This window comes from Oncorhynchus mykiss, chromosome 16 (genome assembly GCF_013265735.2).
Source record: "Oncorhynchus mykiss isolate Arlee chromosome 16, USDA_OmykA_1.1, whole genome shotgun sequence".
In the NCBI taxonomy this organism is placed as follows: domain Eukaryota; kingdom Metazoa; phylum Chordata; class Actinopteri; order Salmoniformes; family Salmonidae; genus Oncorhynchus; species Oncorhynchus mykiss.
The window spans coordinates 53,254,074-53,281,890 of NC_048580.1; the positions used below are offsets into that span (position 1 = coordinate 53,254,074).

The following is a 27,817-nucleotide window of genomic DNA, read 5'->3' on the forward strand; positions in this document are numbered from 1 at the left end:
GCCTCTTGGCTGCATCTCTGATCAGTCTTCTCCTTGTATGAGCTGAAAGTTTAGAGGGACGCCCAGGTCTTGGTAGATTTGCAGTGGTCTGATACTCCTTCCATTTTAATATTATCGCTTGCATAGTGCTCCTTGGGATGTTTAAAGCTTGGGAAATCTTTTTTCTATCCAAATCCGGCTTTAAACTTCTTCACAACAGTATCTCGGACCTGCCTGGTGTGTTCCTTGTTCTTCATGATGCTCTCTGCGCTTTTAACGGACCTCTGAGACTATCACAGTGCAGCTGCATTTATACGAAGACTTGATTACACACAGGTGGATTGTATTTATCATCATTAGTCATTTAGGTCAACATTGGATCATATAGAGATCCTCACTGAACTTCTGGAGAGAGTTTGCTGCACTGAAAGTAAAGGGGCTGAATAATTTTGCACGCCCAATTTTTCAGTTTTTGATTTGTTAAGAAAGTTTGAAATATCCAATAAATGTCGTTCCACTTCATGATTGTGTCCCACTTGTTGTTGATTCTTCACAAAAAAATACAGTTTTATATCTTTATGTTTGAAGCCAGAAATGTGGCAAAAGGTCGCAAAGTTCAAGGGGGCCGAATAATTTCGCAAGGCACTGTATATATATTTTAAAGGAGAACAGACATATGTTACATGGTGGTTTATAACCTATGGCCTAAACTCTGATGACATCTGTCGGCCAGTTCAGGAAATGCTAATATCATGAAGCATATCTGCAATTGTTCAATGAAATTAAAACCACTTAGTTTTGTTTACCATCAAAGAGTGCGTCCCACCAGCCATAATGTAAACGGTGGATACATATTCCAGTGCATTTCATGCCAATGTCACATGCAAATAGCAATTGATTTCCATGAGAGATTGATCGATCTACATACAGTATATATATATATATATATATATATATATATATATATATATATATATATATATATATATATATAGTGCCTATAGAAAATCCCTTGAACTTTTTTCACATTTTGCCAGTGCCTCAGTTTCATGCATTCATAAGGATTTTTCCCACTTATCTACACACACCATACTCCACACTTAAGGGGATTTGTGTGGATTTTTAAAAATATATATTAAAAATACAAAACTGATATCATAACTGCATATCTCCCGAGTTAATACTTTGTGGAAACACATTTGGCAGCAATTACAGCTGTGAGTCAGATAGGTCTACCAACTTTGCACACCTAGATTTGGCCAGTTCAGACCATTCTTCTTTATGGAAGCCAATAATAATAATCACAGTGGTTGTCGAGGGTGCAACAGGTCAGCACCTCAGGAGTAAATGTCAGTTGGCTTTTCATAGCCGATCATTCAGAGTATCTCTACCGCTCCTGCTGTCTCTAGAGAGTTGAAAACAGCAGGTCTGAGACAGGTAGCACGTCCGGTGAACAGGTCAGTGTTCCATAGCCGCAGGCTGAACAGTTGAAACTGGAGCAGCAGCAGGTAGTCAGGTAGTCCTGAGGCATGGTCCTAGGGTTCAGGTCCTCCGAGAGAGAGAACAAAAGAGAGAATTAGAGAGAGCATACTTAAATTCACACAAGACACCGGATAAGACAGGAGAAATACTCCAGATATAACAGACTGACCCTAGCCCCCCGACACATAAACTACTGCAGCATAAATAATGGAGGCTGAGACAAGAGGGATTGGGAGACACTGTGGACACTGTGGTTGTGGGGTAGGATGTGTAGATAAATGTGAAAAACAACTATATGCATTTTAATTCCAGGCTATAATGCAACAAAATATTAACATTTTGACAGGGGTGCAGACTGTCTATAGATAGGCACTGTATCAATATAGGCTTACAATTGTCTTATGCCGCGTTCGTATTCTGGTCGGCACTAACAAACTCGAAAATGTCCGAATTGATGATTCGTTGAACGCGACACGTTTATAATTACTATCAGCATGTTGGAAATGTCAGAGTTTCCTAGTACCGAATAGAACATGAACGTGGCAATATTATAGGCATACATCCCACATACTGCTTTATGTTTCATGTCAAACAAGGTAAATAACTTTAAATGGATATTACGAAATCGCATTTAAAGCATAGTTTCTATTGGACTAAAATTGCCACTTTACATCTCGGCCGATGCAAGACGAATATTCCATCGAAGATAACTGACTTGCCTAGTTAAATAAAGGTTACATTAAAAAATAGTTTCCTTTCACAATGGCGCGTTCCTCTGCCCAGGTGTTGCTGGCGCCTGTCAGATCTTACAATATTACTCCACCGGGGGTGCTGAGCGCACATTTGGGTGTTACTGCGTGTGACGTTATTGTCAGCTGGTCAATGTTTACATCCATAATAGTGGTGAAATCTATTGAATGTGTATGGGGGGAAACGAGAAGGTAACAACATATACGATTTCAACATAATTTTGAGAAGTACAGTTGACACTATAAAGCAGCGTCGATTAAACGTCACTTCCATAAGGTAAAGACAGCTGCTTCGTATTTCTGTTAGCTCCAACCAGACCATAATTTTTCTTCTCTGCATAGCAGCTCTTCATAGACGACATCAACAGAGACAAAGGTGATACTTTTTTTATGTAGCTCACATTGCGGCTGCAGTTTGTGCACGTCTTGGTTGGTTGTTGATAACAAAGCCTTATAAAACTATTTCAAATAAGGCATAACAAAACACTATGACGAATGCGTATGAAATGATGACCTAAATGTTGGTTGCAGTAGTTTTGGTGGCAATGAGAATATTTATGTAATACAGACTCTTTTGTTATTCAGTGGCGCAGCTGTATTTTGTGTGTCCGTTGATTGGTGCGAAATATGCCTCTCTACCACCGTCACTAGGATTCTCGTGTACTGTGGCAGTGCCACCGCCCGGCTACTGGTGAAAACACAGGGAAAGGGCTTATTTGACTTGTTTATGATATAAGAACTTAATGAAAGACTTGAAGAAAGTGGTTATAAAACAGGCCTGTATTTTGCACACACCTTCAAGACCCTAAAAGACGAATTATTTTCTACAGCTACTGCTTGGCTCTGTTAAATGCAGATGGAAAATAACATTTATTTTTTACAATGTCCCAAGTCAGTGGTTAATCCAAATATAGCAATAAAAAAGTTATTATCTGGAGCCTGAGGTCAGCATTTCGGAAAGTACAGAAGCTGGTACGGATCATTGGGGAGATGAGGGGGATGATAAATCAATTGATCAATATTTGACACCTTTTGTCTGACTCAATCCTAGTTAAACCAACCTGATCTCTCAAGCTTACATTCCGTTTAATCTCCTCTCTCTCTCTCAGACCGTGAAGATGGGAGGAGCAGTGAGTGCGGGGGAGGACAATGATGAGTTGATTGACAACCTGAAGCAGGCCCAGTACATCCGTTCGGACCTAGTGGAGCAGGCCTTCAGAGCAATCGACCGGGCCGACTACTATCTGGAAGAGTTCCGGGACAGCGCCTACAAGGACCTGGCCTGGAGGCACGGCAACATCCACCTCTCAGCCCCCTGCATCTACTCAGAGGTGATGGAGGCCCTGGACCTCCAGCCTGGCCTTTCCTTCCTCAACCTGGGCAGTGGCACGGGCTACCTCAGCACCATGGTGGGACTCATACTGGGTGAGTATGAGTCCCAACCTCACCTGGCCAGGTGAAATCTAGGCTGTGTGAAAAAGGATAGACTTGCTCCAGATTCACTAGATATTCTCAAAACTTTTGTGACTTAAATTAGAAAAGTGCATTGCAATGGAGCAAGAGAGGCTGAGCACAATTCTTGCCATTGAGACTCTCAGCCACTTGTGGTCTCCACTGCTATACACAAGCCTGTGAATGTGCCCTGTCAAGGGAAAGAAAATTGAGAAGTGTAAATTATTGATGGACTCTCATTGGTGATGGACTGACTCTTTCCTTGTTTCTCATCCTTACTGTAGGTCCATTTGGAGTGAACCATGGTGTGGAGCTGCATCAAGATGTCATTGAGTATGCATACCAGAAACTGGAGTTCTTCATCAAGACCAGCGACAGCTTCGACAGGTAGGAGGGTTTCATGATGAGAGAGCTGGAGAGAAGGTGGTAGAAAGAGAAAGGAGGTCAACAGAGCAGAAGCTCCTATAACTCTGGTATAATGCCATCAGGCGCAACCAGTTAAATGTAATTACTCTGTAACAAGTTAGTAAGATAACAGTTATTGTGAGTAGGCTACTCACCACACAGACTCTCACCACTCAAAGTCTGTGTCTTCGGTGTACAGGGCACATTTATTCTGGGTTAGGTGTCGTTGATAAGATTGTCGAGAAAACTTTTTCGGGAGTGCTAAAGTTATCCAATAAACATCAGACTGGAATGGGGGAAACGTGTGTTTCTGTCTGTGTGTGTGTAGGTTTGAGTTCTGCGAGCCCTGTTTCGTGATAGGGAACTGTCTGGAGATAGCCCCAGAGAGTGGTCAGTATGACCGGGTGTATTGTGGAGCTGGGGTGCAGCGGGAGCAGGAAGACTACATGAAGAACCTACTCAAAGTAGGAGGAATCCTAGTGCTGCCATTGGAGGAGAAGGTCAGCATGTGTGCACACCCACAAACCATACCCACAAACCATACAGTGCATTCGGAAAGTATTCAGACCCCTTGATTTTTTTCCACAGTTTGTTATGTTACAGCCTTGTTCTTAAATGGATTAAATATCCCCCCCCCCCCCCCCCCCCCTCAATCTACACACAATACCCCATAATGACAAAGCAAAAACTGTTTTTTTTCTTTTTTCCAATATATATAAAAAACACATGTACATAAGTATTCAGACCCTTTTTGTGTGTGTGTGTGTGTTAATAAAATAAATATGTTCCCAAATATTCCCAAAAATAATAGAGAGACACATGATCATATACAAATGTAAGCAAGGTTTGAAATGATTATTGTCTTAGTCAAACATGATCTGTTTGGGCTTCTTGTGGTCAATTTGCAGTCTGCAAATAATTTGTAATTATGTTCCCGACCATCCGCTCAAGAAAGAAATCGTCCCGCAGCTGAATCTAGTTGATGATCCCTGAACTAGAATAAACTCATCTCTTCACCCAGTGCTATTTTTAGAACTTGAATCTATTCTGGTGTCTTGTGGTTTCATCTCCCCTGTCCCTTGCATTCTCTGTTGTAGAGTTTGTGTTGTCTCTTCTTTCTTGGTCCTGCTCCTAGAAGTGGTTTTTATACCATTGATACATTTTGACACTTGTTTCCTTTGTGTGTAGCTAATGCTCTGTGCTCCATTTGTGACTTGGGTTTAGAGAAAGGTTCCATATAAATGCACTTTTTTCCCTTCTAATTATAGTGCATTCAGAAAGTATTCAGATCTCTTGACTTTTTCCACATTGTTACATTTTAGCCTTATTCTAAAATAGATACAATTGTTTCCCCCTTCTCAATCTACACACAACACCCCATATTGGCAAAGCAAAAACAGGTTGTTAGAAATGTTTACAAATTTATAAAAAATTAACTGAAATATCAGATTTACGTAAGTCTTCAGACCCTTTACTCAGTACTGTGTTGAAGCACCTTTGGCAGTGATTACAGCCTTGAGTCTTCTTGGGTATGACTCTACAAGCTTGGCACACCTGTAATTGGGGAGTTTCTCCCATTCTTCTCTGCAGATCCTCTCAAGCTCTGTAAGGTTGCATGGGGAGTGTCGCTACAGAGCTATTTTCAGGACTCTCCAGAGATGTTTGATCAGGTTCAAGTCCGGGCTTTGGCTGGGCCACTCAAGGACATTCAGAGACTTATCCCGAAGCCACTCCTGCGTTGTCTTGGCTGTGTGCTTAGGGTCATTGTCCTGTTGGAAGGTGAACCTTTGCCCCAGTTGGAGGTCCTGAGCGCTCTGGAGCACGTTTTCATCAAGGATCTCTCTGTACTTTGCTCCATTCATGTTTCCCTCAATCCTGATTAGTCTCCCAGTCCCTGCCGCTGAAAACATCCCCACAGTATGATGCTGCCACCACCATGCTTCATCGTGGGGAAGGTGCCAGGTTTCCTCCAGACATGACACTTGGTAGTGAGGCCAAAGAGTTCAATCATGGTTTCATTAGACCAGGGAATGTTGATTCTCATGGTCAGAGTCCTTTAGGTGTCGTTTGGCAAACTCGAAGCGGGCCATCATGTGCCTTTTTACTGAGGAGTGGCTTCCGTCTGGCCACTCTACCATAAAGGCCTGATTAGTGGAGTGCTGCAGGGATGGTTGTTATCTGGAAGGTTCTCCCATCTCCTCCACTAAGGAACTCTGGAGGTCTGCCAAAGTGACCATCGGGTTATTGGTCACCTCCCTGACCAAGGCCCTTCTCCCCCGATTGCGCAGCTCTAGGAAGAGTCATAGTGGTTCTAAACTTCTTCCATTTAATAACAATTGAGACCACTGTATTGTTGGGGACCTTCTATGCTGCAGAAATGTTTTGGTACCCTTCCCCAGATCTGTGCCTCGACACATTCCAGTCTCTGAGCTCTACGGACAATTCCTTCAAACTCATGGCTTGGTTATACTCTGACATGCACTGTCAACTGTGGAACCTTTTTATATAGACAGGTGTGTGCCTTTCCAAATCATTTTCAATTAATAAAGTTTACCACAGGTGGACTCAAATCAAGTTGTAGAAATATCTCAAGGACAATCAATGGAAACAGGGTGCACCTGAGTTCAATTTCGAGTCTCCTAGCAAAGGGTCTAAAAACGTATTTAAATGTATGTATGTAGGTATGTAGGTAGGTAGGTAGGTAGGTACTGTAGGTCCTTGAGCTGTTCTTGTCTATTGATGTTCTGTATTGTCATTCTGTATTATGTTTTGTGGGGACCCCAGGAAGAGTAGCTGCTGCTTTTGCAAAAGCTAATGGGGATCCTAATTAAATACCAAATAAGGTGTTTGTTTATTTTTGAGAAATTAGCAAACATTTCTAAAAAACAGTTTTGTTTTGTCATTATGGGCTGTTCTGTGTAAATTGAGCCATTTGTATTTATTTAATCCATTTTAGAATAAGGCCGTAACAACATTTTGAAAAAGGGAAGGGTTCTGAATACTTTCCCGAATGCACTGTAGATGTATTTATTAACCCTGCTTAATACAAACACATTTCAAGTACACATAAACACATCATTGTCCTTCCTCTCCTTAGTTGACCAAGATTACTCGAACAGGCTACAACAGCTGGGAGACCAAAAAGATAATTGCTGTGTCATTTGCCCCACTGGTGTTGCCCAAACACAGAGACAACAGTAAATCTAAAGCAGTGCCTTTACGTAAGTACTGTACGAGCATATCTGTCATATAATTGTCTTTGTAGCAGAGGTAGTTTTCAAAGTGAGCCTTTTGTGTGATGAGTAGCCATGTTGGAGTTCTGGACCCCTATTCGCAAAGCGTCTGAGTAGTGGTGTGCTGATCTAGGATAAAACATTTTATTTTAGATTATAAAGAATACAACAGGGGGACCTGATAGGGGAGGGAGAAGCAAGGCACTTAACCCTAATGGCTCCAGGGTCGCCGTTGATAATGGGTGACCCCATGACCCCACTCCGAGGGTGTCTCGGGGGAGTTAGGATTTGCAAAAAATAAGAAATATAGGCACCCTCTAAATTATTATTATTATTCTAGCTCAGCACTCCTACTCTGAGAGGCTTTGTGAATACAGGCCTTGGAGACTCAAGAGACTGGGGAAGGAGGCAGGAGGTGAAAGCAGCTGAACACTGTTGTCTCATGCATGTTGGAATAGTTAGAAAATGAGATTGCAGAACTTCCATCACTTACTATGTGGGCAGGGTGAAATGGTTTCATCGTGTGGTGTGTGTGCCTCCCCAGCGACCATGTTTGAGGTGCGGACTCTGCAGGACTTGGCTCGTATTTCTATCCGCCTGACGTTGAAGAAGACAGTGGCGGGGCCAGGGCCGTTGCCCAGGAGGAGGCTGGCCCACAGCGGGGAGCGGTTCCGACGGAGGCGGGCCCAACACCGTGGCTCCACCCTACTCTCCAACCGCTACGTATTCATGAGCCGCCTCATCCCCGGGCCGATGGACAACAACAACAACCGCTCTGGAACCGACACCGAAGAAGAGCAGGAGGACGAGGAAGTGGAAGAGGGGAACTGCAGGGTTCTAGGAGATCCTGAGGAAGAGGAGGAGAGGAGGGAGGGCGGTGCCCTTCTACATGAGGCTCCAGTGAACCTGCTAAGAGAGAGGATCTTGGGTCTGCCGCTCCCTGAGCCTCTGAAGATGTACCTGCTTCACTACAGAGAGAAGTAGGGAGGGACAGGATACGTGAAGCTGTGCGCCCATTCTTTAACTTGTTCCCATCCCTATGCCCTTGTTGACTCCCCTTTCTGGATTCAGAAGTAATGGATGTGTAAGAAATAGGCTGATAACTCCAGTGGAATGGCTAAAATTAGTTCCTACTATTTTTTTATACAGCCTACCTAATAAGTTGCAAGTCAACAACTGGTGAATTTGAAATCAACCCCTAAAAACTTCATGTTGAAGTGAATATCTAGAATAATTGGATAAGTAGAAGCAATATGGTAATGGCACCATCTCCCCCTCCCCTGACAGCCCAGGTAAACCTATCCAGAGGTGCCTAGGAGGTAACAGTTGAGTTGGAAAAACAAGGATGGCGAGTTAGGGATTGGAAGCTTACTTAGTCAGCCCCAGAGACGTCACCACCACCAGCCTCATAGGACTATCCCAACAACTCCTCTGAACACTCAATTCTCATAATCTCACTCAATTCCCTACCTGTGAACTCCATCTTTTGGGGTATCTTCGGTCTTGTGCCTAACCGGGGCATCCAGTCTCCAAGTCCTTCTTTATTCCCTTTGAATTTTGTAAATGTGATTGTTTGGAAAATTATACTTTTGACTGACCGAACAATTCAGTGGAGCTTTTGAGATGGACTTACAAGTACTGAAAGCCCCAAATGTTGTGAAAATATTTTCCTCATTCTGTGTTCATATCTTACTGAATTGAATGTACTTGGTGAAAGCAGGGAATTTGTTGAAGAGGCCATTTCTGTTCAGGCAAATGTCAAGGGCTCCAGGCATTAAAGTATAGTAACACATTTTTGCACACAGTGGGTATAGAAATGAAAGGACCACATTGTCAAACAATATTACCCAAATTCACTCATTTTGTGAATTCTTTCATCACATCTTTTCAAATAATCTGAGATTGTAGAACACCCCTGGATTAGGGGTAAAAAGTGAATGAGTGTGGGATAGCAATTTACCATTGGGTTCTTAATGCAGAACTGTAGTCAAAGTAGTGAAGAATGTATGTATCCACCTGTGAAGGAATTTAAGTACTAATTGGTCTACATTGGAACTTCAGTGTAATGCTCTTTGGTGGTGTTTATCGGTTGTTTATAAAATGTTTTGTCTGATGTTCTCAGTGCCAAACTTCTCCAGCACTGGCCGGCTCCAAATGTTTCTTGTGGTTCCGTTCTACAATGTGTCAAGTTGTTCAGCGGAAGTAAAAATTTGTATTTAGAATAAATATCTACGTGTGACAAGATGTTTGGAAAATAATTGTAGCGTGACTATCATTAAAACAAGTTAAACTATACTGCAAGCAAATTAAAAAGTTGTATTGCTTAAGACCAGACTGCTTGATTAGTTTTGAATATTGTGCTTAGCTGCAGAGTAGTCTTGACTTTGTGTGGGAAAAATTAAAAGAAAGCAATTAGAAAAAAACAAATGGAATTTATGCTTGCTTTAATGATTTAAAAAAATATTTATTTGCAAGAAAGACTAGAACAAATTCCCCAGAGAGGAAAACAAAAACAATAACAAAACAGCCACCATTTTCACACTGAACTGATGACAGGTGTCAAGATGAGGTAAATGTTTTTTGGAGAAAAAAAAAAGGCACAATTTACAAATCAACCGTGCCAAGTAAATTCACATTAATAATTATAATACAAAATAATAATCATAATGGCATTAGAAAAAATAAGCAACAAAAAATACAGACCGATTGTATAATACAAGGCATCACCCTGCCTGTGTTCCACCCTCTTCCGAGGGTGGAACATGTCGAAGCCTTAAGTCCCACACCCTTGTTTCTCTCACAAGTCCTGGGTGTGTTAGGTTAGTTAACAGTTTATACATGGAGCAGGTATGCTGAAGGTGGCACACCAAACCACCAACACTGTAGCAACGTCAGCGAAAGCACCTATCTGACCACCAAGCAGGATACACACAGTTTGGAGGGGCCGATGCAGTCGTCGTGGCAGAAGGCCCCGCAGCCCTGGCACATGATCATGGCCTTAAGGCGGCAGGAGCACTTGAGGGCCACCTCCTCAGCGGCGCTGTCTGCAAACGCCTGGATGCTGAGCGTGGCGCTCTGGCTGGCACTGTGGCGCTGACGCAGCTGTAGGACACCATCGGCGATGCTCCTCGAGAAGCCGCTGCCGTCTACCACAGACACGTTGGCCGTGTAGCTGAAACCGGGGGCCGACACACCGCTGCCCCCGCCCTGCTTGGGCAGCTTACCGTAGAGCTGGAAAGGGAGGGAGGAGATCGAAGAGGAGGATGAAGATGAAGAGGGGGAGGTGGAAGAGTATTGAGCTTTGCTTTGCGCCTCCTTCTTAGCCATGCGGGCTAAAGACATCTCCATGTTCAGCAGTCCCTCCATAGCCCCACCTCCTCCAGTCAGGTAATCGTCCATAGAGTTCACTGCCTCCTTTTTGGTGACCACCACACCTGGCCCACCACCTACCATGGGGCCAGAGGGGGAGGTTTTGACAAGAGCTTGACAAGAGGGCCGGGAGGAAACCTCGCTCTTCACGTTGGGTGCAGGCGAGAGCTGCTGTTGGTGCGGGGGGTGGGGTTTGGAAGGGTGCCAGTTTATCTTGACAGTGGGGACCACCTCAGAGGGGCAGAGGTCGGGGGTGGCCCGGGGCTGAGCAATGTTGTTGTGGTGCCTCTCTGGAGACTCTCTGATAACGGCCGACTCTTGGGAGTTCCGTCTGGAGGAAGAGGATGAAGAGAGGGATGTGATGACGGGCACGGCCCCAAGGGGCACAGAGCCACCTGGCTGCTGGGACAGATACTGCTGCATGGCTGTGGCCCGAGAGGAGGCCTCCTCCAGCAGGCAGGCCATGCGGGAGGGCACTGTGCCCAGGGGAGAGGACCCGAAGCTCCGGCTTGCTCCAGGGGAGCCTCCTCGGCCAACAGGGGACTTCTGCTGGTTCTGAGAGGACAACTCAGGGACCAGGGACTCCCCCGTATGGGCCTCTGTGGGACCCCTGAAGCGAAGGCCCGGAGACCTGGTCTGTTGCTGCCAGTTGAGCTGGGACTGGGGGGCTGGCTGGGGCCCCCCTGGCAGGCGGTTGATCTCTAGCTTGCTGGATGAGTGCGTCTGCGGCAGGACTTTCTCCATCGGGAGGCTGCCTTGAAGCAGCTGGGTGACCAGAGGATTGTTGGCCTCCACTGTGGACACAGGCCGGGCCGAACTAGGGAGCCTCTTGGAGCCAGCGGTGGGGTGCATGGGAGAAGGCTTCAGCCCCAGCCTACAGTTCTCCTCAGGCGAGCCCCGGCTGGACGCTTTGTAGTCATCCATTGGGTCCGTTTTGTGCCCCCTCTGGGTTTGAGAGTGTGGCGCAGCGAGAGTCTGTTGGTCTGGGTGGGGAGTGCATTCAGGCTGCGGCTGCTTTTGGCCTGGCTGTATGAGACTCTGGCTGGGCAGGCCGTTGGGGAAGCAGGGCTGGATGACCGTTTGGCTGTGGCCATGGTGGTTGGACACGTGAGTCTGGATGACCGGCTGCTGGATCTGCTGTAGAGGGGGGCTGCAGATCACAGGCTGGCCGTGGGCCTGTTGAGACAACCTTTGGAGGTGCTGGATGTTGCCGTTGCGCTGAGCAGGCAGGCGGTGGCTCCACATGCTCAGGTGGGGCTCCTCCTCCTGGCTCTCGTTCTCGCAGTCGGAGGCCGTCTCCGTGGAATCGCTGTGATGCCCTGCTTCGTCCTCTCTGACTGAAGGTGGGAGACGAGGGAGGGAGGCTGTATCTCTCCCCCTCTCCGAGGGCTGTGAATGCTTTTCGCTCTGGCTGTGGCCCTCTCTTGCTGGGGTGGGGGGGTTCTCTTGTGGCCCCACGTGGTGGGAACCATGTTGGATGACACCCCCTCCTCCCCCAGCCAGGGACCTGATCACATCCACACCCTGGACCCCAAACCTGGGCAGAGAATCTGGTATGGAGGTGGGCGCCAGGGGACCATTTTTGGTCATTGTCCTGTCACAGTCGTCCCCCTCGCCCCGCCCTCGGAGGTGGCTGGACACCGACTCAGGCTCCAGCAGCGCTGCCTTGTCCGAGAGTCCGTTGGAGGTGCCTTTGATTGGTGGTGGTGTTGTCCCCTCTTCCCCACTCAGCTCCCCTTGTCGCTCCTCCTGGGTGGTTGGGGATGGAGTGGGGGTCTGCGGGGGCTCGGAGAAGGACAGGGAGGGGTTGGAAGAGGTGGACAGGGAGGGGGATGAGGCAGCTGTGTTGGGGGTGGGGGTAGAGGGCTCTAATTTGGACTGCTGTAGTTGTGTTCCAGGCGGATGAGAGCCCGCAGGCGATCCCTGCTCCTCCACGTCTCCTGCTCCTCCGGGCTCGACGGGTCCTGGGTGCTCTCGCGTTCGTCTTCCACTGCTGCGATCCTGTAGCCCAGCACCAGCCCTGCCCCCGCCCGGCCCTGGTCCGTCCCCAGTGGCTGCAACAGCAGCAGCGGCCTCGCGCTGGGCCCGGGCCTGCTGGGCACGGGCTTTGATGTCCGCCAGGGTGCGCGCCCCCGTCCCTGAGCGCCGCGAGCCCTCGCCGGGGGGCACGATGCGGGGACAGATCTGGTAGGTTGGCGGCCCTTTGACCCAGGGCGGTTTGATTCGGGAGAGTTGAATCTGGAGGGACACAGACAAGGAGAGCATATCAAACATGGATTTTACAAAGGCCATATAACAGACAGTCGCATCCATTGCTTGGCTAAGAATCCCACACCGAAACCCAGTCAATCATCACTAATGATTTACCATCTTCAGAGAAGGAAGTTGGTTTTTGGCAACGTGGTTTGACATTTTTGGTGGAGACAATTCACAATAATCAAACTTACTTTACAGATTGTGGATTCCAGGTTGTCAGAAATTGAGTGCCTGCTACTGCACTACTACAGCCACAATAAAGGGTTACAATTACAAATGGTGACCTCATACCCGGATAGGTGGGACCTTGGGCTCCTCTGCTGTCGGCTGCGGCTTTTCCGTGTGAACCCCGTCGATTGTGGTACGAAAGGACTGACGATCTTCCATTCGCGGCCTCTTTTCGGGGAAGCTGCAGAAGGCCTGGGGCTCGTCTGGCCTCCTCTTCTGCTCCTTGGCAGCCTGGGCGGAGGTGGCGATGATGGGGGCGGGGCTGGCTGCAGGGCTGCTCTCCCGGCTGCTGGTGGTTGTGCCCCCCGTGACTGAGGTGACCATGGAGGCCCCGTCGTCCAGTGGATCAGCGGTGGCAGCGGCCGTGGAGGAAGAAGAGGACGAGGAGGAAGAATCCAAGCCGGCGGTGAACCCCCCCTGTCTCTCTGAGTTGGAGGAGGGAGATGAGGAAGGGGAGGAGGACGAGGAGGAGGAGGAGGAAGACGAGGAGGAGGGAGAGGAGGTTGAGGCGACGGCAGGTGCAGGCTCTTCAGGGAGCAGGCGGGCGGTGACTTCAGGCTCATCGGAGGCGGTGATAGATACAGGGCTGGGACTGGGGGTCGGGGTCAGGGTGGGCACAGGCATGGTCACAGGCAGGAGCACAGGGGAAGGGCAGGGCACGGGCTCTAGGGAGGCACACTGGGCCGGGTCCTCCAGTTCACAGTCGGCCTGTAACACCACCTCTCCTCCCTGCACCGTGGTGGCCTCTGGGACGGGCAAGGGGACAGAGGCAACAGAAGCTGCATCTAAAGTGAGCGTGCCTTCCAGCTGCTTGGAGGACTGCAGGGTAGGGGAGTTGGTCTTACAGAGGGTGCGTTGCGCCCTGCGTCTCAAGTCTGCCCGCGTTCGCCGTCTCATCCTGCCATCACGCCTCCGCCTGCCCACACTGCGGCGCTTGGGCGTTCCCGCCGCCACCAAGGCCACCTTGCTGTCCAGAACGCTGGTGGCAGCATCGGCCGCTTCGCTCATCGTCAACTTCAGAGACTCTTCTCGGGTCAGGCCAGACCTGCAGCAAAAGAACATTAGTATAAAGAGTATATACACTGTTATGCAGTGGAAATAATCAAGTCAAATGGTCCATGGAATAAAAGGGAGCTTAAAAAAATAACAGCCGATGTTGTGGCTGTGGATGTTCAGAAGACTTACTTTTGACCGTGGTACTCCTCAAAGAACTTCTCCTTCCATGCCTCCACTTTCTTCTCTTTCTCCATCTCCTGGCGGAATCGCACCTGCATCTCATGGGTGAACTCCCCTGAGCAGGTCAAACAATATTAGATTAACATATAGATAACTGGCTATAGCGTTTTATATAATAACTTAATGTATTGACTGATTCTGTTTCCCCTGGTATTTGCATGGTATGTAGTAGGAAGCTATGTGATAGCATCAATGGGTACTTTCTGATACTGAATACCCAAGAGACAGTAATTCATGGGTTATTATTGTACACCATGTTATTTCTAGAAAAATACCTGGCAATTTCTGTAGAGTAAAATAAATTGTTAGCGAATTAACTCCTGAAAGGAAAGAGTTCCCCACCTGTGTAGCCAGTCACTAACCCCTAGTCACGTGTTATCAGTGGGCCTTTATACCAACCATAGTATATAATTAAGTAAGTAGGTACTAACCCTCAGCAAGCCTTTCCTTCCAGCTCTGGGAGGCGTGAGTGAAGAATTCATTGTTGAGAGCCGAGTTACTGAGGCGAGCCAGACCATCAGGTCCAACCTGGAGAAGACAGACAGGACATACTGGGTTACATTCACAGACAACATGGCACAGAAATGATGACACATTATGGGCTGGACTAAAAAGGCACACTCCAATGGAGAATCTCCATTGATAAATCTTTTTAGTCCAGGGAAAGGTTTAACCTGGGTCCGGGAATCTGTCCTCGAGTTATACAGTGTAAGTAGGAAGTTTACATACACTTAGACTGGAGTCATTGAAACTTATTTTTCAACCACTCCACAAATTTCTTGTTAACAAACTATAGTATTGGCAAGTCAGTTAGGACATCTACTTTGTGCATGACACAAGTAATGTTAACAGAGATTATTTCACTTATAATTCACTGTATCACAGTCAACACTCAGTTGACTGTGCCTTTAAACAGTTCGGAAAATTCTAGAAAATGTCATGGCTTTAGAAGCTTCTGATAGGTTAATTGACATAATTTGAGTCAACTGGAGGTGTACCTGTGGATGTAGTTCAAGGCCTACCTTCAAACTCAGTACCTCTTTGCTTGACATCATGGGAAAAGCAAAAGAAATCAGGCAAGTCCTCAGAAAAAAAATTGTAGACCTCCACAAGTCTGGTTCATCCTTGGAAGCAATTTCCAAACGCCTGAAGGTACCACGTTCATCTGTACAAACAATAGTACGCAAGTATAAACACCATGGGACCACGCAGCCGTCATACAGCTCAGGAAGGAGACGCGTTCTGTCTCCTCGAGATGAACGTACTTTGGTGTGAAAAGTGCAAATCAACCCCAGAACAGCAGCAAAATACCTTGTGAAGATGCTGAAGGAAACAGGTACAAAAGTATCTACATCCACAGTAAAATGAGTCCTATATTGATATAATCTGAAAGGCCGCTCAGCAAGGAAGAAGCCACTGCTCCAAAACCGCCATAAAAAAGCCAGACTGCGGTTTGCAACTGAACATGGGGACAAAGATCGTACTTTTTGGAGAAATGTCCTCTGGTCTGATGAAACAAAAATAGAACTGTTTGGCCATTATGACCATTGTTATCTTTGGAGGAAAAAGGGGGGTGATTGCAAGCCGAAGAACACCATCCCAATCAGCAAGGGACGAGCAGCATCATGTTGTGGTGCTTTGCTGCAGGAGGGACTGGTGCACTTCAAAACAGATGGCATCATGAGGGAGGAAAATTATGTGGATCAGTCAGGAAGTTAGAGCTTGGTTGCAAATGGGTCTTCCAAATAGACAATGACCCCAAGCATACTTCCAAAGTTGTGGCAAAATGGCTTAAGGACAAACATTTGTGGGCAGAACTGAAAAGGCATGTGCAAGCAAGGAGGCCTACATACCTGACTCAGTTACACCAGCTGTGTCAGGAGGAATGGGCCAAAATTCACCTAACTTGTTGTGGGAAGCTTGTGGAAGGCTACCCGAAACATTTGACCCAAGTTAAACAATTTAAAAGGCAATGCTACTAAATATTAAGTGTGTATGTAAAATTCTGACCCACTGAGAATGTGATGAAAGAAATAAAAGTTGAAATAAATCACTCTACTATTATTCTGACATTTCACATTCTTAACATAAAGTGGTGATCCTAACTGACCTAAAACAGGGAATTTTTACTAGGATTAAATGTCAGGAATTGTGAAAAACTTAGTTTAAATGTATTTGGCTAAGGTGTATGTAAACTTCCGACTTCAACTGTAAATGATGACTAGGATCATAAATTATGAGCAAGCTCCCTCACCTGACGGTCAACCTCAGGGAGGAGCTGCAGGAGTTGCTGTTGGGAGTGGGCTGGGAAGGCAGAGAAGGTGCGCATGTTGATGAGAGCCCTGATGTTGGTGTTGACCAGGATAGAGCCGGGCGTTTCAAAGTCCACCTCCACCCCGCCTCGGCTCCTCTTCATGGGCCCTGCAGGCATACACAACCACAGGCCCGCAAGTGGCTAATGCTATCCAATGGATATGATTTAAAACTCATTCATTCAACTAACAGCAAGCACAGCATGGCCGTTCCATTGCAAGCCAACAACTCCAGTTAAGATCCATCAACACAGTCATTCAGGCATTTAGTTAAGCAGCCAACACAATCACAACAGCTATCAGTCAGTGAGCGGTTAAGTATGTCCTGGCCGGGTAGCCAGTGTTGGGATAGCTAGCCGACCCTGGCATTCAGTTAGAAACCTGCAATGCACTGCTGTTTAGTTAGCATTAGTGACCAATGCAACCCTGACAATGATAGCGACCAGCGTACTGTTGGTTAGCTACCAAATCACCCTGTCAGTCTGGGATTGACCCAAAGTCCAGGTTTGACGCTTATTCGTAGACAGCTGGCCTGTGTAGAAACTGAGACATACATCTAATAGTTCTACAGATAGTACACAATGTCCAGATTATGTTCTTTGACCTCTTCATTTGTGACAGCTAAATTCATAAGATATACAGATTTGTCAAGTTGTTTACAGTTCAGGTTCCATCAGGTATATTTCTTTGCCAAAGGTGTCCTGAACAATGATGAAAGGAAAATAAACTGGGTTACAACTGGGAGAGTAAGGGGTTGGTGTTTTAGGGTTTACTGGAGGGAGGTTGGTTGGGTTGGTGGGTCTTATTATACCCGGGTCTAACCCCTGTACCTGAGTGGTAGCCACGCAAGCTCTTGAAGTGCTGGGGGCGTTTCCAGCTAGCCAGCTCGGGGCGGGCACGGAGCGTGGGGCCTGGACTCCCCCTAGAGTCTTCCCTGCGCCTCCCCGCTGCTCCTGAGGGGGAGAGGTGGGGGGGAGGGGGAGCCTGGTGAGACACTCCGGTCACGTGGTTGAGGGGGGACTTACGAGCGGGAAGGCGAGGGTGGGCAGGTCAGGCAGACAAGCCAAAAGGGGAGGCAGCAGAGCCCATAGCACGGGGTGGGGGGGATTGGGACAGGTGAGCAATACAGACAAAGCAAAGGGAGCAGTTACCCAGTCCCACATTAACACAGAGAGAGGAGAGTGGGGGGTAGGGTGGAGCAGAAATCTCAGAAAGAGCTCCCCCACCTCATAGATAGCACTTGGGTTTACTGGGCAGCTAAATGTAAGGCGGGAGGGAAGGACTGATATGAGACTGGAATTTCCAGGTGCACACAAAAAGAAGCAGGGAGGACAGAAGTTGCACTCAGACAATGAGTGGCTAGGAGGGTTATTCTGCACGCAGAGACTGACAGACAATCAGCCACAAGAGGGGAGGGTTTCAGGGGATCCTCAGAATGAGAGAAAGACTCTGGGTGTACGAGGAGCACAGTCAAAACTGCACACAGGTCACATTTCAGTCAACACGACACCTGCAGGAACACTAGCCATTCCTACACTTTCTTCCCATAGATAGCACTAAAACTGTTTTTTAGGCCACTCATGTTTTTGTTACCCAGAGCTTACTGAGAAACTTAGAGGTTACAGCCTAAGAATGCTGCTGCAAAAGTAAATAGGCAACACATAAATACAAATACTGGCAAAGCAGTAGAGGCCAATGCTGGGTGAGAAATGGTCCAAGCCCACTGTAGGAATATGACTCAGAGGTGTCTGTGTGTGTAATGCTACAAATTCCGCAACATTTTTTTGCCCAGGAAGAGGTGTGTGGGCATAGCGAGATGGGGTTAGGGTAGCAAAGGGGTTAGCAGAGAGAAGTGCTCACCTGACGGGACGTGTTCACCATTGACCTTGAGTGGAGTGAGGACCACTCGCGGCATCATCACAGCCTTCTTCCTCTGTCTGCTCGACTGCAGGGAAGGAGAAACGGACATGGTGAGAGGTAATAGAATGCTAAGGTTATCACTAAGCCAGACAAAGGCGATCTGCAATCATTTCCTATGCATGTAGTACTCATAAAAACCTCTTTCGACTCGACCTACGCACAACCACCTATAATATCCCTATTGAGCAACAGTACACATACAGACAGCCCAGGTTGAGGGGGTAAAGTGTACCTGTCTGGATCGACTTAGTCGGGTCTGTGCCTGGGCCTCAGAGCGCACCTGTCCAGAGACTCCAGATCTACTCAGCCTGGTCTGGGGCTCTGTGGAGCAGGATGCACTGGACGAGCTCTCATCTATGGACGCTGTGAGGGGTAGAGGGGGCTATGGTCAGACACCAAATGGTTCTCTTTACTGGGTTCCAAATGGTTTAGTCGATGATAAATGGTCCATGGACCACAAACACTGACAATAAGGTTTTTCACACTGCACATGTTTTGGTTTCCGTTATCACAATTGGCGGGGTTTATCATCTAGCACTTTTCAGCCATGTACTCAGATAAAGAGGAGCTCACCCAAATAAAATGTTTGTTTAAAAAAAAAAGAAAAAAAGAAAGATTTATGCCATGGTTTGGCAGTTTCATGTGCACCCGTAACCACAGCAACAATCACATCCTAAAAATAAGAAAAAATGTCTCTGGTTTGCAGTTGTTTAAAAACACTTCAATTTATTCTATCATAGGCATGCTCTTTCCACCTTTATCACGACACATATTCCTGTGTTGTTTTCAAAGTGCCTTTGAACAGGGCAGTCAGAGAGATTTAATAGTGATGTGTTAGATGTGAGTGCTTAATAAAGACCAGTGATGTAGTGGAATAAACAAACGGTGGATAAACTGTAAAAAGGAGGTTGATAAGATGGGCGGTGAGTAATGTAAACTTCAACAATGTTAATTTACAGTGGAAGCAAAAAAACAAATAAAAAGGGCATTTACTCTCCACCAAATGATCACTGATGAAAGCATGTGGTGAGCACAACCACACACCATCGTTCTCTCCACTGGCTGCAGCTGTTTCCATGGAGTCACAGCTCTCTTGCTCCGCACCTTCCGTTGGCCCTGCTGTTGCTGTGTTAGCAGTAGCCAGTGTGCTGGCTTCGGCTGTCTCCGCCTCCTTCGAACTCTTGGTCCACTGCAGAGCGTTCTTCTGCAGAGGGACAGTCAGAAGAGAGATTGCTATCACAAACATGCGTGTGTATTCCAGATATGGGTTTGTATGAGGTTTATTAGGGGTAGGGATAAGAGGTACGTGCGTGTTTGAGATATGGGTGTGTGGATTGGGCTGGTTCCATACCTTCAAGGTAAACAGACTCATCCTGCCAGGAAGCTTAAAGAAGATGCTGTTTTTTACTCTGTCCCCCCTCACCTGGGAATGCAGCATGGTCACCAGACAGGCCAGAGGGGCTGTGCCACTGGTGGACAGAGAGAGAGAGACAGGGTGGGGTGATGGAGAAAGAGTGGGGAGAAGATGACTGTGAGAAGCAGAACAATACCTATGGTATGCAAAGAGACAGCTAAACATAAAATGGAAATATTGTCCCTTTGTTCTTGTGCCATCTTACCTTCTGTTTTTGTTGAGCATATTGTGGATCAGGCCAGGTAGAGATCATGGAAGAATTGTGAAAAATGTGAGTCAAAGTTGAAACATTCCTTTCTCATGGATATTCTCATTACATATTGACTTATTTTACATAAAACATGAGCAATTCCATTCTTGGTTTTGTTGCTGGTATACATTACCATAAAGATGGGCTTTAAAAGGTATAATGGGAGATTCTGGCATTTAAGCCCTTGTTCTACAGTTTAAGTTTAAATTAGTTTAAATGTATTTGGCTGAAGTGTTTCAATTCCTGACCTTTATCCCTAGTAAAAATTCCCTATCTTAGGTCAGTTAGGATCACCACTTTATTTTAAGAATGTGAAATGTCAGAATAATAGTAGAGAGAATGATTTATTTCAAATTGTATTTCTCAGTGGGTCAGAAGTCTACATACACTCAATTAGTATTTGGTAGCATTGCCTTTAAATTGTTTAACTTGGGTCAAACGTTTCAGGTAGCCTTCCACAAGATTCCCACAATAAGTTGGGGGAATTTTGGGCCATTCCCCTGACACAGCTGGTGTAACTGAGTCAGGTTTGTAGGCCTCCTTGATCATTCGCTTTTTCAGTTCTGCCCACAAATTTTCTATGGGATTGAGTTCAGGGCATTATGATGGCCGTTCCAATATCTTGTCTTTGTTGTCCTTAGACCATTTTGTCACAACTTTGGAAGTATGCTTGGGGTCATTGTCCATTCGGAAGGCCCATTTGGAAGACCCACGCTTTAACTTCCTGACTGATGTCTTGAGATGTTGCTTCAATATATCACCAAAATGTTCCTCCCTCATGATGCCATCTATTTTGTGAAGTGCACCAGTCCCTCCTGCAGCAAAGCACCCCCAAAACATGATACTGCCACCCCCGTATTCACGGTTGAGATGGTGTTCTTCGGCTTGCAAGCATGCCCCTTTTTCCTCCAAACATAATATGGTCATTATGGCCAAACAGTTCTATTTTTGTTTCATCGGACCAGAGGGCATTTCTCCAAAAAGTATGATCTTTGTCCCAGTGTGCAGTTGCAAACCGTAGTCTGTTTTTTTTTTTAATGGCGGTTTTGGAGCAGTGGCTTCTTCCTTGCTGAGTGGCCTTTCAGTTTGTGTCGATATAGGACTCGTTTTACTGTGGATATAGATACTTTTGTACCTGTTTCCTCCAGCATCTTCACAAGGTCCTTTGCTGCTGTTCTGGGATTGATTTGCACTTTTCACACCAAAGTATGTTCATCTCGAGGAGACAGAACGCGTCTCCTTCCTGATCTGTATGACGGCTGTGTGGTCCCATGGTGTTTATACTTGCGTACTATTGTTTGTACAGATGAACGTGGTACCTTCATGCGTTTGGAAATTGCTCCCAAGAATGAACTACACTTGTGGAGATCAGCTCTTGGCTGATTTATTTAGATTTTCCAATGATGTCAAGCAAAGAGACACTGAGTTTGAAGGTAGGCCTTGAAATTCATCCACAGGTACACCTCCAATTGACTCAAATTATGTCAATTAGCCTATCAGAAGCTTCTAAAGCCACAACATCATTTTCTAGAATTTTCCAAGCTGTTTAAAGCCACAGTCAACTTAGTGTATGTAAACTTCTGACCCACTGGAATTGAGATACAGTGAATTATAAGTGAAATAATCTGTCTGTAAACAATTGTTGGAAAAATCACTTGTCATGCACAAAGTAGATGTCCTAACCTACTTGCCGAAACTATAGTTTGTTAACAAGAAATTTGTGGAGTGGTTGAAAAACAAGTTAATGACTCCAACCCAAGTGTATATAAACTTCCGACTTCAACCGTACTTACCCAGAATCAGATGAAATTGTGGATACCATTTGTATGTCTATGCGTGCAGTATGCTACTGTAGCATTGCTATTGTACCTGCAGACTTCCAGTCAATGCGCTAACACAAGTTAGCAGTAGTTTTGCAAGCCAATGCTAACTTCCGTCATACTGCCCGCAGAGACATAAAATGGCAGTTCATCTGACTCTGGTAAGTGGTAGAACAAGGGCTTAAATGCCAGAATATCGCCCTTCCATTAAATGTGTGTGTGGTGGTTGTTTACCTCATTTCCTTGAGCCCCTTGGTCTGAATAACATGCAGGATCTGCTTGGGCGTCATGGGGGCATCAGAGAAGTTCTCTAGAACCTGGAAAGAAAAGTCAGTCATGAACATGTTATAGCCCATACAGATACAATTTAAGATATACCTACAACTATACCATACATCCAGTAAGTGAATACAGCAGCTTCAGAAATATCTGGTGAAAAAAGGCAACAAAATGTGAATTCCATACCTTATGAATGGAAGATTCACAAAAGGCAATGTATTAAACTAGCGTCCATTTATTAAAATGTTTCAAAATGCCCGAGTTAACCACTCAAGCTTCGTCAGCAGAAGGCATGTGGCTTTAATATCCACTAAGACAGTGAAATAGCACAACACACAATACACCCACAACTAGGCCTATCCCTCTAGGAGAACCAATTCATATAAACATACAATAACAATTTAAATAAGTGATAAAAAATAAAGTGGGTAAATGCTGATTGCCAGCTGTGGTGAAAAAAGTAATGCTCACTATACTTTCAAAGCATTTTTACGCAAAAGGTGGGTAAACACACACGCAAAATAAAAAGGTGCGTAAACAATGTTTATCCTCCACTACACCACTAATTCTAATAAAGTGACATCACTACATAGCCTAGCAGCATTTGTGGTTTTAAGTGCCACCTCCACTCCCTTAAAAATACAGTGAATTATTGATTAATTTCCATTAATAAGACCAGAGATAGGTGCTTGAGGTTGTGCGATCAATCCAGAGCCTCTCAGTGTGTCGTCATGACAGGATGCATGAGAAGGAACAACACATAATACAGACTGGGTAGTAGAGCGCTGCTTCAAATTAACCCAAGGACACGCGTGCAGGAAATTGGAAGAAGAGGAAAGGGTATTTTGGTCAGGGAGACCAGCAGACAAAGCCGACTCCAAGCACACAACACAGGCACACACTAAAGATGCACATCACAATCGAGCAACAGTATGCACCATGATTCGGTGAGGCGTTGATTACAGAATACCAAGACATGTGGCATTCAATGTAACAATTATGTTGTCCTTGTCCCTGCAGAAAAAGGAAACTGAAAACAGTCTCTGATGAACTCAAAAGGCCAGATGGTGGATAAGCTAAACCTATCAGGGTTCTCTGGAATCTGTGGAGAAAAGAACCTGCCCAGTCATGCATGGAGAAAACCCATCACACACCACTACCAAACTCCTGATTAATGCCAAGGCAGATAGATTATTTTGACTTACTGAAGATAGGCCTATTGAAAATGATAAACTAGCCTACAGACTGTGCTTATGGTTGTCTAGGCAACATGACATTGTTGGTAATAGTATGAAAAGTGTCTTGAAGGTTCTCCTTTTTTGTATGTGGTGTTATGCAACCCTAAATGGATTTGTTCCATATGGTGGTGTGGGTGCAGTCGAAGCGTGTTCCTCTATCTCGTTGAAGATACAATTTCACACCGGCCCATCCCCATTTATCTGAATGTGTGAGCGTGCAAACTAGGTATGCGTGTTTCTCACTGGCGGTTCTCAAACCACGCTTGAAAGTCTGTATTTTTGTTTACATCTCTTATCACTAAATCGGTCTGTTATTCCTGTATGCCCCAGAGAATAATGAGTAGCTAGCATGGCCTAGCACAAGTTTCGGAACACACTAAACTCACCTCAGCCTATGAATATTGTTTAGGCTCCCCAAAAGCTAGCCTAGCCAAAACATTCGCACCACAAGGATCTGCAGTGACATATGGGCTTCGGTTATAAATACATGCATTCCCCACACAGTGAAAACAAAAATGGCACTGAGCTATGTAGCGCTGCCGCGGCGTGCAAGGATGCTGATAGGCAGAGAACAGAAAAGTAGGGTCTGGCAACGGAATAGAGCCCCACCCTAAGATTTAAGTAACTTCCACGCCCATATTAGAAATGAGAAATTAGCCGAAGTTGAGCTATAATGCATCTGCAGTATGCATGCATAATATAAAACATGGTAGGCTTTATAGCTATGTGTACTGAATAAAATTTGTCATGAACTGCATCCAGTTCTAAATCCCCACCCTAAGATTTAAGTAACTTCCACGCCCATATTAGAAATGAGAAATTAGCCGAAGTTGAGCTATAATGCATCTGCAGTATGCATGCATAATATAAAACATGGTAGGCTTTATAGCTATGTGTACTGAATAAAATGTGTCATGAACTGCATCCAGTTCTAAATCCTCAAGAAACACCAATGATACTGCTATGCAACACAGCCTCATCTGGCAGTTGAGTCGCAGAAGAGGGGTCTGCCTACCATTTAAATTAATGGACTGTTGCCGAATGCAGACCATTTACAACAGTAAATGGGCACTATGTGTTAGGGTTTTGCATAACTACACAATGTAGGTGCCTGATTATCCTACTCAGCATCAAGACACAGCTCTGACTGGCAACCTCATGACATTCCCAATAGCATATCCCTTTTACACACAATTTTAATCCAAGTACTCTCTGATACAATATAAATAATGTAATCTACCCCATATAGCAGACCTGTATATTTAGACCACTCTACAAAGCATAGAGAATCGGGTGTCTGTCTTGTTGCGGAAGAAACCATAATGGAAAACTGAATTACAATAAAATGTTGCAATGGTCATTGAAGAAAGCCAAAAGAGGACTTGCATTACACAAGAACACAGACATGATTTGTATACCATTGGGTAGTAACGTTAGCTGGAAGCCTACAAGAAACTTCTTAGCTGTCTTATTTATCAATATGGCTAAATAAAAACTTGACATACATACATACACCAGCTTAGCTATCCAATAACCATTATGATAGCTGCATAAAGACAACTGTATCCAACTTTGAATGGTTGTAGCTAGCTACCACCTAGATAACATTAGCTAAGGCTTGGGGTGGTATTCCCCTGACCCTTGCTCTGACCATTACCAGAGGGACCTGTCTAAATGTGTTAAAATAAGAGCAGATAGTGTAATTAACGTTAGCTTGAGTGGATAACTCTGAAATAGTTATTTGTTTACATGTTCAGTGAATGGTGGTACCACTGGTAGTCTGGCTAATTTACCAATACAGTGGGTTATGCTAACTCGCTAGCTAGCAAACAAAGGGTCAAACTGGAAGGCAGACGTACCCGTATGTTAGCTATGCTCCTGTCAACAATGAGCGTTAGCTTAGATACAACCAGAGCCATCTAAATACACGACTCTGCTACAACCACACTTGGAATGACTAACGTTAATCATATGAATAATAAGAGTATTTCGTTATCAGGGGCTCAGTGCATTTACTCATTTCACTGTTAACATGCTGGCGATTTAGCTAAATTAATTTAGGAGATTAACCGAGCACTCCCTGCTAGCTAACGTGCAGTGCCAACAAGACAGCCCAGGCTCCGACTAATATTTGTTTGGTTGCTGAGTGTTCCTCTTCATTGTCAGTACATTAGCTAGCTACTATATTACAACTAAAGATAGTATTACCATGCGAGCCGCCTCAGCCCACGTGCGTTCCTTCTTTCTCTTCTGTTTGTCCTTCATTTCCTCCCCTCTAGTAGCTAGCAGTTATCGGTTGCGCCTCCAGCAGCAGCTAGCTTTTTAGCAAGCTAAATACGGTCGGTGGATCAAGAAACCCCGAACTAGCAAGCTAACGTTAGCTGAACTGTTTCTCTCCGTTTCGCTAGCCTTCCCACCACGTAGTTGCTAGTTCTCTCTCTCGTCTGGTGCTCGGTAGGCACGCCTCTTGTTGTGCTAATTCATTTAGCTATATAAACTATTGTTGTTCTACGCTAGTGCACGGTAACGCGCCTAAAGGCTAGTAAGACGCTAGCTAGCTAATAAACACATACGGGGGGCGCCTCTCGTCTTGAAGCTACTACCACAGTTTCTAACCTAGAGGGCCCAACATCGCGATACTTCCCAAGACTCACTCCGTGGACTCAACGGACCAGACTGGGGTTTGGGAAGTGGACGATTCTTCCTTAAATGGTTAATTTTCTCGATTTCTGAAGGCACAACTTTAGATTCGAGCCAATGTCTTAAGTAGCTGATTGTGTTATAATTCCAACCTCAAACTGACACGTTTTAATTTTCGTCAAAAATGACTTTATATCGATGGACCGTTAGACCTGAAGACGTGTTTCTGCGCATGAGCTTAGCTAGCGTCGCATACTAAACCATATTGTTGTATTAATAGTGGTTCACGGCGAAGCTATTGCTTATCTCTCCTGTATTCTTTGATTTTATTTTTCTTGACATGGTCGAATAACTCAAGCATAAATGTGTAACTTTTTCTAAATTGGCACAAAGTAAGTGGCACAGAGTAATTTGCTAAAAAATAATGTCACAGATTGGCCTACAGGTGGTGCTGTTATAAGCAGTCTCACTTAACACACTCCAGCACAGTAGGTGGCGGCATGCAGACTAAACATTTGTTTGCTGACCGACATGTTGAATGAAGAAGTCTCACTGAAACCGAAGATAGAACAATGAGCCAGATGTTTCACTGTAAATCTGAAGCATCCAGTTGGCGTTTCCACTCACGACCAAATATGGTGATGAGAGGAAGCCCAGTGGCCTGCATTGGAGAAGATGGCGCCAGATGGATTTTGGCCGACATTCTGCAAATGTTCTCATCGATTAAACATTTGATCTCAATACAGTTTTCTATTCCCAAAACTAGAATATGCTACGAACAGAGTGAAACTACGTTTTGTAGACTTTACCCTTTGCCAAAGTTTTTTTTTAAATGGCATTGTCTAGAAGGAGTGCACGAGCGAATTGAGTTATTGCACAGGAGCACTTCAGACTAGGCTTCCCTAACGAAATATGCAAATACATGCTAGAACGCGCAAATAGGATCTCGCTTGCTCGTGCTTGGCTCTGCCTACCTCCTTGCCCACTATGATTAATTTGCTCGCATCGAAAAATAGGCTGTTGTCTATATTGGGTTAGTTATACAGACCTTTGCTTAACCTAGATAGAACAAGGGTTAGTGCTATACAGTTTTCTGTTCACAAAACTACAATCTGTTACGAAAAAAAAGTCAAAGGGTCACATCTACAAAACTTTGTGGACTCTGTTCGTAATCAGTGTTGGTTTAAATGGGAGCAAATGAAGCATAGTTGTCAGAACAAGCAAGGAGGTGGGCAGAGCCATGCACGAACTAGCGAAAAACGATTGGTGTGTTCTAGCATGTATTTGCATATTACCACTAGAGAAAGCCTTCTCTGTGAAGTGCGCATTCCTAGTAAACGATGAAACGGAAATATGCAAATACAATGCTTGTTCTGACAACTATGCTTAATTTGCTCCCATTTAAACCAACACGGGTAACTAACTGTCTTGGGTTAGTTATAAATATCTTTGCTTAAACCCTCATATCCGTCACCCCATTTGGCATAGCCCAATAATGGATTTAAGAAGCCTAACGTTACTCCTTATTATCCAAGGATCTTACAATTTCTGTTAA

The 27,817-nt window shown here is 45.3% G+C and overlaps 2 protein-coding genes across 7 annotated transcripts; one reads left to right on the forward strand and one right to left on the reverse strand.

Moving 5' to 3' along the window:
* Positions 1-2,305: 2,305 nt before the first annotated feature.
* Positions 2,306-9,692, forward strand: pcmtd2a (protein-L-isoaspartate (D-aspartate) O-methyltransferase domain containing 2a). 3 transcript variants are annotated; one of them, XM_036947244.1, is made up of 7 exons: positions 2,306-2,487; positions 2,556-2,586; positions 3,318-3,635; positions 3,947-4,049; positions 4,396-4,567; positions 7,165-7,288; positions 7,845-9,692. In XM_036947244.1, the coding sequence occupies exons 3-7, from the start codon at positions 3,329-3,331 to the stop codon at positions 8,282-8,284; spliced, it is 1,146 nt and encodes a 381-aa protein (XP_036803139.1). In that variant the 5' UTR covers positions 2,306-2,487; positions 2,556-2,586; positions 3,318-3,328; the 3' UTR covers positions 8,285-9,692. The 3 variants fall into 3 exon arrangements, with proteins under 3 accessions (XP_036803139.1, XP_036803138.1, XP_021422146.2); XM_036947243.1 differs by having other exon boundaries at positions 2,306-2,586; XM_021566471.2 differs by lacking the exon at positions 2,556-2,586 and having other exon boundaries at positions 3,320-3,635.
* A 35-nt stretch (positions 9,693-9,727) lies between these two features.
* LOC110492280 (ASXL transcriptional regulator 1) lies at positions 9,728-26,512 on the reverse strand. 4 transcript variants are annotated; one of them, XM_021566468.2, is made up of 13 exons: positions 25,831-26,512; positions 22,340-22,422; positions 20,241-20,243; positions 19,973-20,090; positions 19,615-19,825; positions 18,854-18,984; positions 18,562-18,646; positions 17,532-17,654; positions 16,644-16,810; positions 14,821-14,917; positions 14,339-14,444; positions 13,217-14,198; positions 9,728-12,907 (listed from the first exon to the last, which is right to left on the reverse strand). In XM_021566468.2, exons 1-13 carry the CDS (start codon positions 25,885-25,887, stop codon positions 10,205-10,207), a joined length of 4,866 nt encoding a protein of 1,621 aa, XP_021422143.2. In that variant the 5' UTR covers positions 25,888-26,512; the 3' UTR covers positions 9,728-10,204. The 4 variants fall into 4 exon arrangements, with proteins under 4 accessions (XP_021422143.2, XP_036803136.1, XP_036803137.1 ...); XM_036947241.1 differs by having other exon boundaries at positions 19,666-19,825; positions 25,831-26,505; XM_036947242.1 differs by lacking the exon at positions 17,532-17,654 and having other exon boundaries at positions 25,831-26,506.
* Positions 26,513-27,817: the final 1,305 nt, after the last annotated feature.